This window comes from Suillus discolor, assembly GCF_016758755.1.
Source record: "Suillus discolor strain FC423 chromosome Unknown F5147scaffold_52, whole genome shotgun sequence".
Lineage (NCBI taxonomy): Eukaryota > Fungi > Basidiomycota > Agaricomycetes > Boletales > Suillaceae > Suillus > Suillus discolor.
In genome coordinates, this window is record NW_024541299.1 from 125,843 (window position 1) to 139,801 (window position 13,959).

The window sequence follows — 13,959 nt, forward strand, 5'->3', positions numbered from 1 at the left end:
CGTCGCGAAGAATTTAAGTGGCGTGTGCATTACTCAGCCAAACAACCCAGATAGGATAGAATCCGTCACGCATATATAGCGCGCATCCAGCAAACAAGAATTGAACGAATGTAAATTCAATTCAATGTAAATATGAGCTCTTCTTCTACTGTGGCATTCAAAACGTTCAGGCTGGCATGTACGTGCGTGCATAGATCAAAGTGTGAAACGAGACTGAAGATAAAGAGTTTCTGGCACATTTACTTAAAATGTCACACTAGTTAGACACGCTAATCAACGAAAATCGCGTACCGTGTTATTTTGGCTTGCTTGTGCGAGTATCCGAGTTATTAGGGTCCGACTTTGTTCTGACTCATTCATACCGCCCAGGGTTTGTGATGCCACACACTCAACAGATTCATGCTGGCGACCCTGCATATGCTTCTCCTGTAATTCGTCCTCCTTCTCCTGCAAGTTCTGTGGGAACCGCATACGGGCCCGATGACACGTCTCTATCTGACTCGGGATTGAATCAGGATGTTTTCGAGCGAAAGTGGATCGCCAACCTTCGACTTGATGAACCGAAACATGATGAAGTCCATAACTTGAAAGATCCCTTGATCATTTATCCTAGCGATCCGCAAGAACAGAAGCGTGTGTTAAACTTCATCCTCGTTTCGCTAGTTCCTTTGCTGATCGTCCCAGCTAGTGCTGTTTGAGGAAATATTACGTGGCTTCCGGCAGCGTGTTCAGCAGCTAGAGGAGGATGAAACATTTCAGCAAGCAGTCATAAACGGTTCTCAGATTGGAAAGGAACAACTACCTTCAGCTGACAACGTGGAGAACTTGATACAGAACATGATGGGCACCTCGATAGGAAACGAAGCAAGCCACATACAAGATGGTCCTTGGAATAGGCGCAACACTACTCATGCGACTTCCACTTCCAGCAGTATGAGGACCGCTGCCGGGAAAGGGCGACTAGGGCAAACCTGAACTTATGTGGTGGCCGTTTCTACTCTATTGACGAACCTGCTTACTCAACAACAAAAATTTGTACAAGTACAATATCTAGCAGTAGTACGTATGGAATGTATTCTATCGAGTCGGATGGACATTAATATTCACCACCTTCTGTAAAATAATCCGGCAACGCTTGCTGCATTTGCTTCACCTTCTCGTGGATAGACCGTCTTGCCGCAGACTTGCAATCGTGGTGCATATATGTTGCAGATCCCCACTTGTCAAACTCCTTGATAATGATGCCCAATCTCCCGAGGACATTTGCGCAGCCGAGAGATAGCACGCCTTCTGACCTTGTCTTCTCCTTCCAAAAATCTGTCCAGCTCTGAGTGCATCCATGTTGGTGCCACGTCGCACCGCAGGACGGCGAGTGTTCGAACTGCGGAGGGACAGCACGCAATCTGTCCCATGCCTTAGAAAGGCGGTGGTATCCCGACAGAAGTCTCAGCTGCTGCACCGGGCTGACCACCAGCCGCTGCGGCCCCTCACTCGTTTCCTGAATGTCACCCTCCACGTATGTGTGATCATTAGCCACTCCAGGGCAAACAAAGACCGACGTTTGCATGACTTCGAGATACGCCGCGCCTCGCAGGTCCCTAAGGTTAAACTCATCCGCGAGGGTCATGGCCAGATATGAATAATGCAAAGAACCAGACATTAGCTTTTGAAGAAGTTGAATCATCGTGTCCATCAGACGTGAGTGCGAACACATCTGAGCAAGTCTGATCAAGCGAGCAATTTGACCTTCACTTTCCAAAAGAGCCGAAGAGCGAGTGTTTAAAGTAGGGAACATGCGAATTAGAGGGTTGTCGTTGAAGAAGGGGGATGTGTTCCGTTCAAGGTACTCTTGGATTGCGTCCAATGCCCATGTTTCTGTCGACTTGAAAGAGTACTTGCTGGACACCTTCGCGATGTCTATTAGTCGGCTGAGATCGGCTTTTGGAGACTGGACTATCATTAGTTCTGAGGGTCTGTTATGAGCCAAGACTCGAGTATGAGAAAGATGGAACTTGCAGACACTTAAATGACACTCACAGGGCATAGAGTGCCCAGAGGAAATGTCTGAACTCCTCCGTAGTATCTCCCTGCAGAACGATGGGATGATCATCTAACATCCCTTCTTCCCCGAATTCACCTTGTGGGAGTGTAAACATAGGCCCGAAGGATGACTGATCCTTGGACAAGATTGTGCGATGGACCTAATACAGCACAAATCATTCAGTTCGTGGGCATGAACCTCACTTCAGATCATACTTTGAATAACGTGTTCTGCACACGAAGAATGCAGCTCCCATCAGCCATGTAGTATGTATCGTCCCTCATGGGAGCCTTCGATTCCTCCAAAACCATGACAGGAGATTGTCCAGACTCGGATGCTGTGTTGCTGATGTTGCCAGTATGACGCGCTCGCTTTCGCACTGGTGAATGCGTATGTTGGTCTTCCGTCACTATGTCTAGCTCTGGAGAGAACGGGACGAATGGCGTAACGGGGCCCTCCATTGTCATGCGGTCCGGAAGATAAAGTCTAACAAAAGGTCCTAATTTCCCCGTGCTCAGAGCATTTCAAGACAAATTTGAAAACAGCTGTAATCATAAGATTCGGAATCGGAATCGGATGCTGGGATGTCTTCGAACTTCTATCATGCTCTCATGACCATCACACTTCCCTCACTATCTACTCCCAGCTATGCCATTTGGTACTGTCACCCTTAACGATGGAAATGAGGTATCGTAATATTTCATGAAAGTTTTCATTACCATGCCAAGACTTGATATGTTCTGTGCTACGTCCTAGTTCCCCACAATAGCCTTCGGCACAGGGTCCACCATGAAATTCAAGGATGTCACAGACTACGTGGGCCAGGCTATCGAGAATGGATTTTCTCATATCGACACCGCACAGTGTATGTTACTTCTAAGTTCCAATCGCAACGATGAAAAGAACCTCATGTCCCAAAATTTGTTCTCGTATAAAGTTTATCAGACAGAAACCTACGTGGGCCTGGCTATCAAGGAGAGCGGTCTTCCTCGCTCGAGCCTGTATATCACCACCAAATACAGTGGTCCTGGGAAATCACAGCAAGCTATTCACCAAAGTCTGAACAAGGTCAGCAATTACATATTGCTCACCTCAACAAACCGGACAACTCAATGATATGCTCGTTGAGATTGGTATCTCTTATGTTGATTTGTATCTGGTGCACTTCCCGGGGGTCTTTTCTGAGTCTGTGTGGCAAGAGTTTGAAAAGATGAAGAAGGATGGATTAACAAGGTGTGTCCGTTCCGACTCGAACGTGTCTCCCTGGTTTTCATAGTTTTCAGGAGCATTGGCGTCAGCAACTTTACCGTAGAGGACCTCCAGAAACTTCTCAAGACTGCGGTCACGAAACCTGCCGTTAACCAAGTACATCCGTCTACTTATTCCCAGTACAGCCAATGGACTTTATCGAGCAGATCCGATTCCACCCATACAACTATGTGTCACACAAAGCTTTGCTTGAATACTGCTCAAAACAGAACATCATAGTGGAAGCTTATGGAAGTTTGAAGTAAGTCCTCAAACTGCTCCGAATAATTCACCGCTCCAAATCTGCATGGCCAGTTCTATTACGCAGAATCCTGGAGGACCAGTGGATGCGGTCGTTAACGCCGCTGCTAAACGCATAGGCGCAACTCCGAACCAAGTGATTTTCTCCTGGGTCAGAAGTAAAGGTGTAACAATCGTCACGTATGTACATTTACTTTCTATGTAATTTTCGTGTCTCACTTCACTTCCATCACCGAAGCACGACCCGGAGCAAGGAACGCCTTCAAGAGTACCTCGCTGTTGAAGATCTTCGTATGTTTTGAACCATGAAATGTGACGTTGATCTAATTCAGATCATGAAGCCCCACTCACTGCTGAAGAAATTGCTGCCATCGATGACGCCGGTGCTAAAGGCCCTCCCTCCCAGCTGGTTGTTGCGAGGCTGGCAATGCAACACAGATTTGAAAAGTCTTCGTCGTTGGTCATGTGGCTAACTATTGCGATTGTATTTGGCTTTGTAACGTTTTTCATGTTATGAAGTTGTGCGGGGGAGGTAGGGGTTTGGAGTTATTGATAGGCGAATATAATACGCCTCCAGTATTTCTTGTTCCTGTCTTTTACCACACTCGTCAACCCGATGTTGCTGACTATTTTCGTATCCGCGTCCTTTCACTCTGCACTACTACATGATGTAGTTGGTAGTCAGCTTAAGCATATCGACTGCGGCGTCACATCAGTGTTGTATTCATTCAAAGGAGGCGTTTACTGCATTCACAAGGGCATTCACCACCATCCAAAAAAAACTCACATCTTGCATCTATCTCGTGACGAGCGGACAAGATTTGAATAAATTGTCTTTGAAAATCGTGCTGCTGACCCTGCGGCATTAATTGCTGGTCGTAACAGCCTTACTGGTACCCGTGAATCTGTTACAACGACCTCCACAGTGCTTCTCAACCAGGACTGGCCGAGCTGCAAGTACTCCGGGGCAAGTCCACTCGGAACTTCGTTGATGACTTTGCAGAATTCCAGAAGAACCATCCAGGATATGTTTTGTATTCTCAATTCGAAGCAGTGACTAGAGTGGATCCACTCTTGGGATACGCCTCACGAAGAAGACTGGATTCAAAACTTTATGTCAGCGGAAGTATCAAAATGATTGGACGACTTCGCTTCAAAAGCTCCTTGACAGTCCGGACTTGAACCAATATAGTGCGGAGGCATACCCCGTGATAGACTACATCTTGCGATCAAAGAAGAAGCCAGATGGTGTGGGTGCATACAGAATGCCGTTTTGTGGCGACATCTCATCTCATGAGTATGCACGTTGGTTCTCGGAGAATGTTCCTAGTGCTTCCGGTCAAGTCGAAAAATGGCTTGGTGGTATGCCTTTGGTGCATGCTTTCACTCTCGTTGCTCATCGAAAAGCCAGCGATTTCGAAAAACGGATCAAAGCTCGAAACGAAGAATGGAACGACAGCATGCTGTTGAAGATGGCTTGGGCTGATCTCATGATAAGGTATCCAGCTTCGTGGCTGACGTCGACCTCGAGTGTCTGACCGCACTAGAAGTAAGGATGTTCAAGGATTCCGAAGAAGCATGACCTGCAGGCAAGCAGCAGTGGGGTTTGGATGCTGGCCAACATCACCGACGATGGAATGTGTATCTCGGCATTCCTGATGAATGAGTTTCTGGAGGAGATTATAGCGAGAGTGAACTCGAAGTGAGGAAGACATTACCTGCTCCGTTTCGATACTAGATATCTAACTTTGTGATTGACAGTACGGCCCTTATTCAGTGATAACTCTGATGCTACATCTTTGAGTCTGCAGACGAGTTATCCGAAGCTGTAGTTCCTTCTCTGCCGGCTGAAGAACGTCCGCCCGTTAAACGTCGATGTGCTCCACAGGCTCGAAAGGTCCAGAGAGGGAGGAAAATAAAATAGTCATTGGCTTATGTACTTAGTTGTACATGTCCCTATGGCAAATAAAATAACAACAGAGCTCATCCAACTTGATAAGTCGAATGTAGAACACATAGGAACGCTGCGTCGCTCGTTAGTGCCGCGTCACATGCGCGTCACGTCGCGTCACAGCCGTGTCACGACCGCGGCAGGTGCGGCAGGACCGCGTCAAAATAACTACGCCCATAATCCAACCGAAGACTGCATTAGACATTCGGACAAGCCATAGCACTACTTAACTGCGATGGCATCGGCTGCTGTACGAGCTCAAGTTGCTGCCAAATGGCAAGAGTCCTTCAACCGCCTTAATCGCAACGAGCCAGGAATATCTGGTTTAATGACTTTTAGCGAGGTATGTCATTACAAGTAATATGTATAAATATGCTTTAACTTCGTGTTCAGGCATGGACTCTGGCAATAGAGTTTCTTAAACCGCGGGATTTGAGCGACCCTACGCCACACAAGCAATATGGTCAGTAATTTTGAGCACTCCACTGTATTATTACTGAATCTCGTTCAGACCTGAATAAAGTCAGAGCGGCATTTGGCGTTGTCGGCGAGTGCAGGAGGTTGCCTGTCATGATGGAGGTTTTCCTTGGTAAGACTGCTAAATTATGATGTCGCATTTTTTCTAACGGATGAAGAGGACATGCGGAAGAGTCAACACTTGATCACGCGAGAAGTTGAGGCATATATGACGCTTTACGAGGTCAAAGTTTCTGCACCCCTGCAATTTGTCGTGTCGCTCAATGCTTCATTGCAGAGTAACTCCGACCCAGAAGCAATACGCTCACTTGTATATCGTTTGGTCGAGTGGTACAGCGCGTGGAAACCAACTGCAGAGTACGTACCATGCACCTTACCAAGGCTAACATGTATTTGATGTAACTTAGTCTGGGACCAACAATGATATCCGCCTATACTCTTGCGTTCCAAACTCACGTTTTTTCGGTTCTTCCTCCATCTTTTGCTCGGGGAATTAAGGCTGTTGTTTCAGCCACGCTGCAGCGTACTATATCCCAGTCGCAGGACCCTCAAGACCGCGTCCTGTGGCAAGCCTTTGATACTCTTAGCCTCATCGACCGCTACGAAACCCTTATCGCAAGTATAGGATACGAATTCATCGAATCGTATGTGGAAGAAACGTGTGCGGGAAAGTGGTCAGAACCTGTACTTGCGACCCTTCGGGCCTGGATGGTCGACAAGATTGTGCCATGGATGCTGTATCCGTTTGCAAGAGGAGCAACCAATGGTGATTTATAATTCGGTTATCCCAGCTTCTGACTCACAAATCTTAGCGGACGAGGCTAAAACAATGATGCAAGGCGTAGGGTCAAGGTTTGATTTCCACATGCATAAGACGCTTTGCAACCTAAGGTAAGATTATTTATTTTCAGCCTTAAGTTGCGAAATTTTCATTTGCAGGACGAAGGAAATCTTTGACATTATTGTCGATTTCCCGGATTCTGCGGGCGCCCTCCAGGACCTAAAGGTTGGTATGAATGTTGTGGTCAATATATTCTTAATATTCTATTTTATATGCAGGAGTGCTTGGCACGTGTCGACCAACGTGCGGACCTCGTACAGGCACTACGGCAAGCGTACGTCGTCGTCCATCATTGTCAACTGCAGTAATAACTGATTGTAATTTTCAGTAACAATAAACGACTCCTTCACCCGGGCGCAGATACGAAAGATATTCTGACGCATTATGTCTCGACGATCAAGTGTCTCAGAATCATCGATCCTCCTGGAGTCCTCCTCTTTAAAGTGGCTGATCCCACAAGAAGGTATCTCCGGTGCGTACACGCGAAGTTGGACTGGGGAATAACCGATAACATCTGCATGTTTGGTCAGAGATCGGCCTGACACCATACGATGCATAGTAGCAAGCTTGGTTGGAGACGGCGAGAGTGGGGACTCGCTTGTCGACGATAACGATCCCATTCAGCCCCTTCAACAACCCGAGATGGAGAACTACTCTGATCCTGAGTGGAATCCTGAACCCATTGATGCTGGGCCGGATTTTCGCGCGAGCAAGTCCAGTGACGTTATCAGTACCATAGTCAGCATATATGATACGAAGGATCTGTTCGTCAAGGAACTGCAAGTACTATTAGCCCAGCGCCTGTTGGCGGTGAAGGATGGAAATTTCGACCGTGAGGTCAGTCCCAAGTTCCCGACTATGGTAAATATGCTTAAGAAGGTCCATGCAGCGTCGTAATGTCGAGATTTTAAAAATTAGATTTGGCGAAGCTGCGTTGCAGGTTTGTGAAGTCATGCTGCGAGATATGACAGATTCACGTCGCATAGACCAACATGTGCAATCACAGAAAGCGGTAAGTTGTTATATACATGACAAGGTACGGTGCTACTATTTCAAGCACAGAGTTCCATGCACCCTACGATTATATCTCGACATTTCTGGCCCGCACTTGAGTCCAGTGACATGGTCATGCCCGGGCAATTTCAGATGTATGTCCTTTTCCTGTAACTACTGCTATTTCTGAACCGGTATAGCCTACAAGAGCAATATGCCAAAGAGTTCTCTGTATTCAAACCTGATAAGGTCCTCCGTTGGTTACCGCATCTTGGCCGCGTTCATCTTCAACTCGAACTCGAAGACAGGACATTGGAGGCTGACGTACCTCCTCTGGAAGCGGCATTCATCGAACTCTTCTCTGAGAAGGGTAAGTGAACATCCAAAGCCGCATGACGCTACTGACCCTGCAATAGATGTATGGACGATAGATGAACTGGTCCTCCGATCCGGCTCCGTCAACCGAAATGCAGCTGTCAAAGCCCTTGCTACTTGGGCAGACATGCATGTTCTGAAAGAAGACTCAGAGGGTGTTTTCCGGCTTCTTAGTGTTTCCGAGGGTCCTACATCAAGAAGTAGACCACAAGCACCTAAACCTGGTTCGTTCATCTTTCAACGTAGTATATCCTTGCTGCTTATTGTAATCAACAGCAGAAACGGGGGAGTTACCACCGGTAATGAGCGTGCAGCAGCAGCAGGCCGAACAAATGAAAATGTACTGGAAGGTACGCTTTGTTGTCGTTTACACTTCTCACAGTGGATCTTACTGCAAAATGGTACAAAGTTCATCGAGGGCATGCTTACAAACTTGGGTTCGCTGCCGCTGGATCGAATACAATCGATGCTCAAGTTTGCACCTGGCTACGATCGCACTGTAGAACAACTTGGCAGTTTCATGGAAGCTGCTCGAAGAGAAGGGTTGGTCAATGTCAAGGATGGCATGTGGAGACTTGGGAAGTAATGATTTCCCTCGTTTGAAATGTAGGCGATCCTCCACCTTAGCTGGCTACATCGCGTTACCTTAGGAAGCAATGCGTCGCTTACGGACTACTCGGGAGTGCAGCACATGAACCAGCCGGTTGAGTGTTCCTGTTGCTAGACAAGTTTATTGAGTTCGGTGATGGTACAGTGTGTTACCCAGGGTATATACATGTGCATGATCATGATGAAAATAAGGCGAGAATATGAAGTGGACAAAGATATACCCGATAGCAAAACATCCGTGCCTTCGATACCATCGCGGAAAGATCTAAAACATACACAGAGATAGGATCCAGTCGACATCACTGTCATCACAAGGTTATTATCAAAGAAAATTGCGTGAACATACCTGGTGCATAAACGTACTGGATGTCACAGGTCCGGTAAAACCCTGGTCTCCCCTATGTAGTAGACCGAACAAAAGGGAGACAGTCGCTCCTTCCTAAAGGCTAAGGCTACTAAGCCAGCCCTAGCGTTGTCAAAGATGCAACTTTGTGGCACTGTCACACATGGTGCCCGAAGATCACTCGCACGTTTTGTCCTTTTAGAATCTGCTGACCGTTGATACTTGATCAGTACTCATAGTGAAAATGAAGCTAGAAACATACACGCACCAAGCCAAGCCGAAGACTTAGACAAAGGCGATTTGTCAAACAGTTGAAAGCCAAAGGAAGAGAAAACAGCCAGATTTTCATCAAGGAGCCAGTACTACCAACGACTCTCAAACAAGTCCATGATACCGAGCTCTATCTGAACAAGGTAGTACACTATCCCCCATAAAGCATTAATTTGAAGCGTACTAGAACTTAATTAAGGCTGCACACCGACGCTACTAGTACGCTGCGTTCTAGTGTGATTCTGCGCGAAAAATATGAAAGGGAAGTTAACGGCGTACGTATTGACGGCAAGCATGACCGCACGTGAGTAACGCGTCGCCATGGCCCATAGGCCAACATCAAACTTCTTTTTGACAAGCGAAAATTATGGGTCTTTTGCTGATGTAAAATAGCAGACTCATGGTCGGTGCTTTGCGGAAGGAATGTTTTTGCGGCAGAAGAGTTTTTACTAAAAATCTTTAGTACGCCTAAAGAAAACCATATAAAAGCAGGTGGCTCGTATCTCGAGCCTTAGCCATTTGCCCAACTCTCACTTTTCCTCTCTATCTGCTTGCTCATGATGACCCACAACGAGCTATGGATAACTTATCACCAAGCATCGCGCTGCAACAAGCCAGCGACCACTCAGTTGGTGGAACTTGAGTTTCAGAACGAGAAGTTAATTGACTTGGAAGATGTGCTCGAGCATTTATTCCGTCAGGGATTCGTCGAGGCCCAGCATCGGTCGCTGTCATATTGGGAGAACCACAGCGGGCAGCGTCTCAACCCAAGTGATGCCCTGGAAGAGCTGCTGACAGAAGGTGCAGGCAAATGCCCCCAGTCTGCTCTTAGGCTGGTCATCGGTGAGTAATTAGTTTTTGACGCGAATGTTGGCCCTTACCCCGGGAAGCCGATTGTCCACCTTATTTGTGGTTCAGTTATGTTTACACCCACAAGAATGTGACGCCCGCCGTGACGCAGCGCGTTAAATTTTGCCATGCCCAGGAGGCAAAGCTCGAAATGATAGCCCACCTCACCAACCACGTTTTTCGTAATGGTTATCTCCCCTCACGATATCGGACGGTGGTGACATGGCAAGGTACTTGTGGAAGGAAGGTAGAAGAACACGAAAAGCTTGATGCTCTGCTTACCGCAGGAGAGGGTCTCTCAGAAACTTCGCCCCTGCGTCTCATTATAGGTAAGACTCGTGATTGCCAGTTTCCCTAAGGTTTTCGCTAATGGCGTCATAGATGGCACCTGCACGCATACCAAAACATGTCATGCAGCTGGTCACTAGGAACGAGAGTTGGTGACCATTTTATGGAGGGAGTCGGGCTGGTATATATTTCTCCTTATCGTGCTCTGGAACTTAGCACTGTGACTTTGAGCTATGATTGGTAGTTGCGGGTGTTTAACGTTGAATGCCAGATTGTGAACTGCCCGTCCGAGTTGCACGAAGGACTGCCAGTGATCACGAGCAAATTGATGGTCCTGCACTAGAAGCGTTAAAACGTTGAGGATGTTGAGCGGAACGTAATTTTGCTTGGCAATCACGTACCACTGATGTACAGTTCTTAGTCATCCATCCAGTTTGGAACGGGTTAGGGCCGGCGTGTACGTGCTTCTTGCCGTAAGCAATCTCTTTCACAGGCCCCTTGCAGGGTAGCCCATCATCATCCCGGTTATCTTCCTTTCGTTACATTCACGACAGTGGAGCAATCTATCCGAGGTTGTGCCACGCTTAGCTATGGCGAAGAGGCATTACTCGGCTCTATCGCAGCCCACCCTCTCGATGAGCGAGCTGATATGCAAAACGCTCGATCATGATGCTACAGACATGTTAATCGACAAGTGGCTTGAGCACCGCAATGACGCATATTGGGAATGGTTTCAAGGTGTCAGGGAGCGAAAGCATGCCGCAAACTCTCTCAGACGCCAAGTCCTCGTCTGGAATAAAGGAGATTTTCTTCCAGAAAACATCTTCTGTCGTACAGTCGACACCGGTCGTCTGATTCCTCTGGATCGCACCTGGTCGACACATGTATATCACCACAGGTCAATGCAAGACCGAAAATTGTCCATGATGCCTGTTGTATTTACTATGGTAAGGACTTAGCTGCTAGATCTTGATTAATGTCACTGAGGATAATCTTAGCTGCCTGAGCTGATGATGCTAAGAGGGATGCACGACCTTGGCTGTGACGATGTATATATCATTGTTACAGACATGAAACGCCAAGAGATGGACGATGTAACAGAATACTTCAACCTTGTTTGTCGACATGCATTCGGGCGCACGTGTAAACCTAGCATGGAGAACGAGATCCAGTTCAATCGTTTGTGACCATCAATCCGTTACCAGTCTACATGTTGACATTGATTTATGGGTCCTAGATATGCGTTTGAGCCATACTCTCCTCAAACAACGACGTACACCATGTTTTCCTCAGATTGATATCGCTTTCCGAGCCATTCTCCACGAGAAACGACCGCCCTTCATCATCTTATTCTCCCATCAGACCACTTCCTATTCCCAAATTTTATTCACACACCCACTATTCGTTCCATCAGAAGAAATATTTTTTGACTTTCCTAGTGGTTGTCCCAACCCGTGCTGTAACGACGACTGCGAAATGATACGCTTTCCTCGTCGTGGCATTGAAGGTGCAGTGGTATTGTCGATAAAACGCGGTCGTCGAAATGGGAGGAAGGTGAGATCTCGGGAGATGTGCAACTGGATCGACTGTAGCATTTGTTTCAACGAAGAAACATCGCAGTACGCCGAGAGTAGTGAAGGATCGCAGAGCAGCGCCGACAGCGGGGATACTCCGAACAATAATGGACTTGTGTGTAGCAAGTGCCGGTTGGTGAAGTACTGTTCTCCTGAACATCAAAAAAAGGACTGGGAAGAGCATCGCCGGGTTTGCGCTAAGTCAGCTGCTATCATCTGACTGTAGCTCGTGGACAAGCTCTCGATTTTTTCTTCATCGAAAGACGTTAATATTCTTGCTGTTGTTGTACTGTGGTCTACTGCATTTTTATTGTACGCCAGTCATTATTTTTCATTGTCTGCATCTTGTTGTAATTGCCATCACTGATGTTGTTTATCGATTATTCAATATTATATTTGGATTTGGACTTTCTGCGAATTTCAACTTCCCACCGTGACTCTTGCCTCTAGAAATCAGCCTGTATGTCCATCCGTTACCTTACCGCGCAGCTGGCCCAACAGGTGCATAGAACGTTCATTATCGTTGCGTGTTAACTACGAGCTCATGCGAGTAACGGACAGATTGATGAGGAGCTTATGAATGCTGTTGGGGCGTTTAGTTTGGATCAGGCACGGGGCTTCAGTCCTGTATCAGCACACGATACTCAAGCATGACCCGTGTTGCAGTTGATGGAGCTGGCTGGGTTGGCCTGCGCCCAAACGCTATCTACAGTGTACAGCAAGGAAAAGTATCCGAAAGTATTGGTATGTTGTGGACCAGGAAACCAAGGAGGAGATGGATTAGTTGCGGCTAGACATCTTGGTATGCTCTTAGAGTGACCCACCCCTTGCTCCTGTGTTGATTTTTCTCAGGGATGTTTGGTTACAAGCCAACGATATACATGCCCAAGGTAAGTCACATCCACCTGGTGAAGTAACAGTCCCGAAATGTAACCCCTAACAGCCAGGCTCAAAAGACATCTATAGGGTTGGTCCACATCGTGAAGTGTTGTTCTCTATTTGATACAGCATCTTAACGGAACTGGTAGCGCCTGCAAAAACAATGTATTAATATGGACATCCTCATCGTTCCACCTGCAGCATCTGCTGAGGAACTGCCTCGCCTCCTCCAGTCCTCGAACCTTATTCTGGACGCCATTTTTGGGTTTTCGTTCAAACCGCCAGTGCGGGCACCGTTTGACGATGCACTGAAGCTTATATCTGCATCCGGGCTCCCGATTGTCTCGGTAGATATTCCAAGTGGATGGGATGTCGAACTCGGAAATGCAGAAGGCGTCGGGCTGAATCCTGACGTCCTGATCAGTTTGACAGCACCAAAGGTAGGAGCGAAATACTTCAAGGGAAGGCATTTCCTCGGAGGACGTTTCGTGCCAAAGTAAGTGCTGAAAAGTTAAATGCTGGAATGACATCATGTCCATACTTGCTGTCAGGGCAATGCAGGAGAAGTTCCAGCTCAACCTTCCTGAGTATCCTGGATTCGATCAAATTGTGGAACTACCGAGGAACTATAGAATGTAGCTTTATCTATGGTATTATGACATGGGTAGGAGTGATATGACGGTTGCACCGTCAAATATGAATGCAATCATCAGACAAATGACGCCGCTCACTGCATGATTTTAATTTTCCTCTTTCTAGCTTCCTACGATATGTACATCATGGCTTTGACAACTCGTCGAGAGCTTCATGAGTATACAACAATGATAGCGGATACCACAGGATGAAGTTCGACGAGTCAATGGTTCCCATGAGTGCATGTCAGTACAGTACATAGCAAGATTTCAATGCTCTTGAAAGTATTGTCTTTGTGTTACCTTTGTGTGTTATCGTTTGGTTCCC

At 47.0% G+C, this 13,959-nt stretch overlaps 7 protein-coding genes across 7 annotated transcripts; 6 read left to right on the plus strand and 1 right to left on the minus strand.

Moving 5' to 3' along the window:
• The first annotated feature begins 291 nt into the window (after window positions 1-291).
• Window positions 292-995, plus strand: F5147DRAFT_318089 (uncharacterized protein). Its single transcript, XM_041429201.1, has 2 exons — window positions 292-633; window positions 689-995. The coding sequence occupies exons 1-2, from the start codon at window positions 378-380 to the stop codon at window positions 973-975; spliced, it is 543 nt and encodes a 180-aa protein (XP_041289704.1). The 5' UTR covers window positions 292-377; the 3' UTR covers window positions 976-995.
• Window positions 873-2,594, minus strand: F5147DRAFT_318092 (uncharacterized protein). The gene is made up of 3 exons (XM_041429202.1): window positions 2,257-2,594; window positions 2,038-2,201; window positions 873-1,973 (listed from the first exon to the last, which is right to left on the minus strand). Exons 1-3 carry the CDS (start codon window positions 2,506-2,508, stop codon window positions 1,097-1,099), a joined length of 1,293 nt encoding a protein of 430 aa, XP_041289705.1. The 5' UTR covers window positions 2,509-2,594; the 3' UTR covers window positions 873-1,096.
• A 33-nt stretch (window positions 2,595-2,627) lies between these two features.
• Window positions 2,628-4,317, plus strand: F5147DRAFT_709620 (NADP-dependent oxidoreductase domain-containing protein). The gene is made up of 9 exons (XM_041438213.1): window positions 2,628-2,728; window positions 2,798-2,906; window positions 2,979-3,109; window positions 3,171-3,274; window positions 3,325-3,406; window positions 3,457-3,551; window positions 3,605-3,730; window positions 3,789-3,841; window positions 3,892-4,317. Exons 1-9 carry the CDS (start codon window positions 2,690-2,692, stop codon window positions 4,065-4,067), a joined length of 915 nt encoding a protein of 304 aa, XP_041289706.1. The 5' UTR covers window positions 2,628-2,689; the 3' UTR covers window positions 4,068-4,317.
• Window positions 4,318-5,675: 1,358 nt separating this feature from the next.
• Window positions 5,676-8,986, plus strand: F5147DRAFT_709631 (uncharacterized protein). Its single transcript, XM_041438214.1, has 17 exons — window positions 5,676-5,844; window positions 5,895-5,964; window positions 6,013-6,090; window positions 6,137-6,201; window positions 6,256-6,335; window positions 6,386-6,744; window positions 6,791-6,869; window positions 6,918-6,984; window positions 7,038-7,093; window positions 7,148-7,291; window positions 7,350-7,656; window positions 7,709-7,831; window positions 7,882-7,967; window positions 8,013-8,182; window positions 8,229-8,411; window positions 8,464-8,537; window positions 8,597-8,986. Exons 1-17 carry the CDS (start codon window positions 5,737-5,739, stop codon window positions 8,771-8,773), a joined length of 2,226 nt encoding a protein of 741 aa, XP_041289707.1. The 5' UTR covers window positions 5,676-5,736; the 3' UTR covers window positions 8,774-8,986.
• An 865-nt stretch (window positions 8,987-9,851) lies between these two features.
• On the plus strand, window positions 9,852-10,911 carry F5147DRAFT_709638 (uncharacterized protein). The gene is made up of 3 exons (XM_041438215.1): window positions 9,852-10,252; window positions 10,300-10,587; window positions 10,640-10,911. Exons 1-3 carry the CDS (start codon window positions 9,967-9,969, stop codon window positions 10,684-10,686), a joined length of 621 nt encoding a protein of 206 aa, XP_041289708.1. The 5' UTR covers window positions 9,852-9,966; the 3' UTR covers window positions 10,687-10,911.
• Window positions 10,912-11,007: 96 nt separating this feature from the next.
• On the plus strand, window positions 11,008-12,527 carry F5147DRAFT_709640 (uncharacterized protein). Its single transcript, XM_041438216.1, has 3 exons — window positions 11,008-11,493; window positions 11,545-11,725; window positions 11,784-12,527. Exons 1-3 carry the CDS (start codon window positions 11,137-11,139, stop codon window positions 12,338-12,340), a joined length of 1,095 nt encoding a protein of 364 aa, XP_041289709.1. The 5' UTR covers window positions 11,008-11,136; the 3' UTR covers window positions 12,341-12,527.
• Window positions 12,471-13,730, plus strand: F5147DRAFT_709646 (YjeF N-terminal domain-like protein). Its single transcript, XM_041438217.1, has 7 exons — window positions 12,471-12,621; window positions 12,682-12,729; window positions 12,787-12,922; window positions 12,973-13,010; window positions 13,064-13,087; window positions 13,149-13,495; window positions 13,551-13,730. Exons 1-7 carry the CDS (start codon window positions 12,583-12,585, stop codon window positions 13,636-13,638), a joined length of 720 nt encoding a protein of 239 aa, XP_041289710.1. The 5' UTR covers window positions 12,471-12,582; the 3' UTR covers window positions 13,639-13,730.
• The last annotated feature ends 229 nt before the right edge of the window (window positions 13,731-13,959 follow it).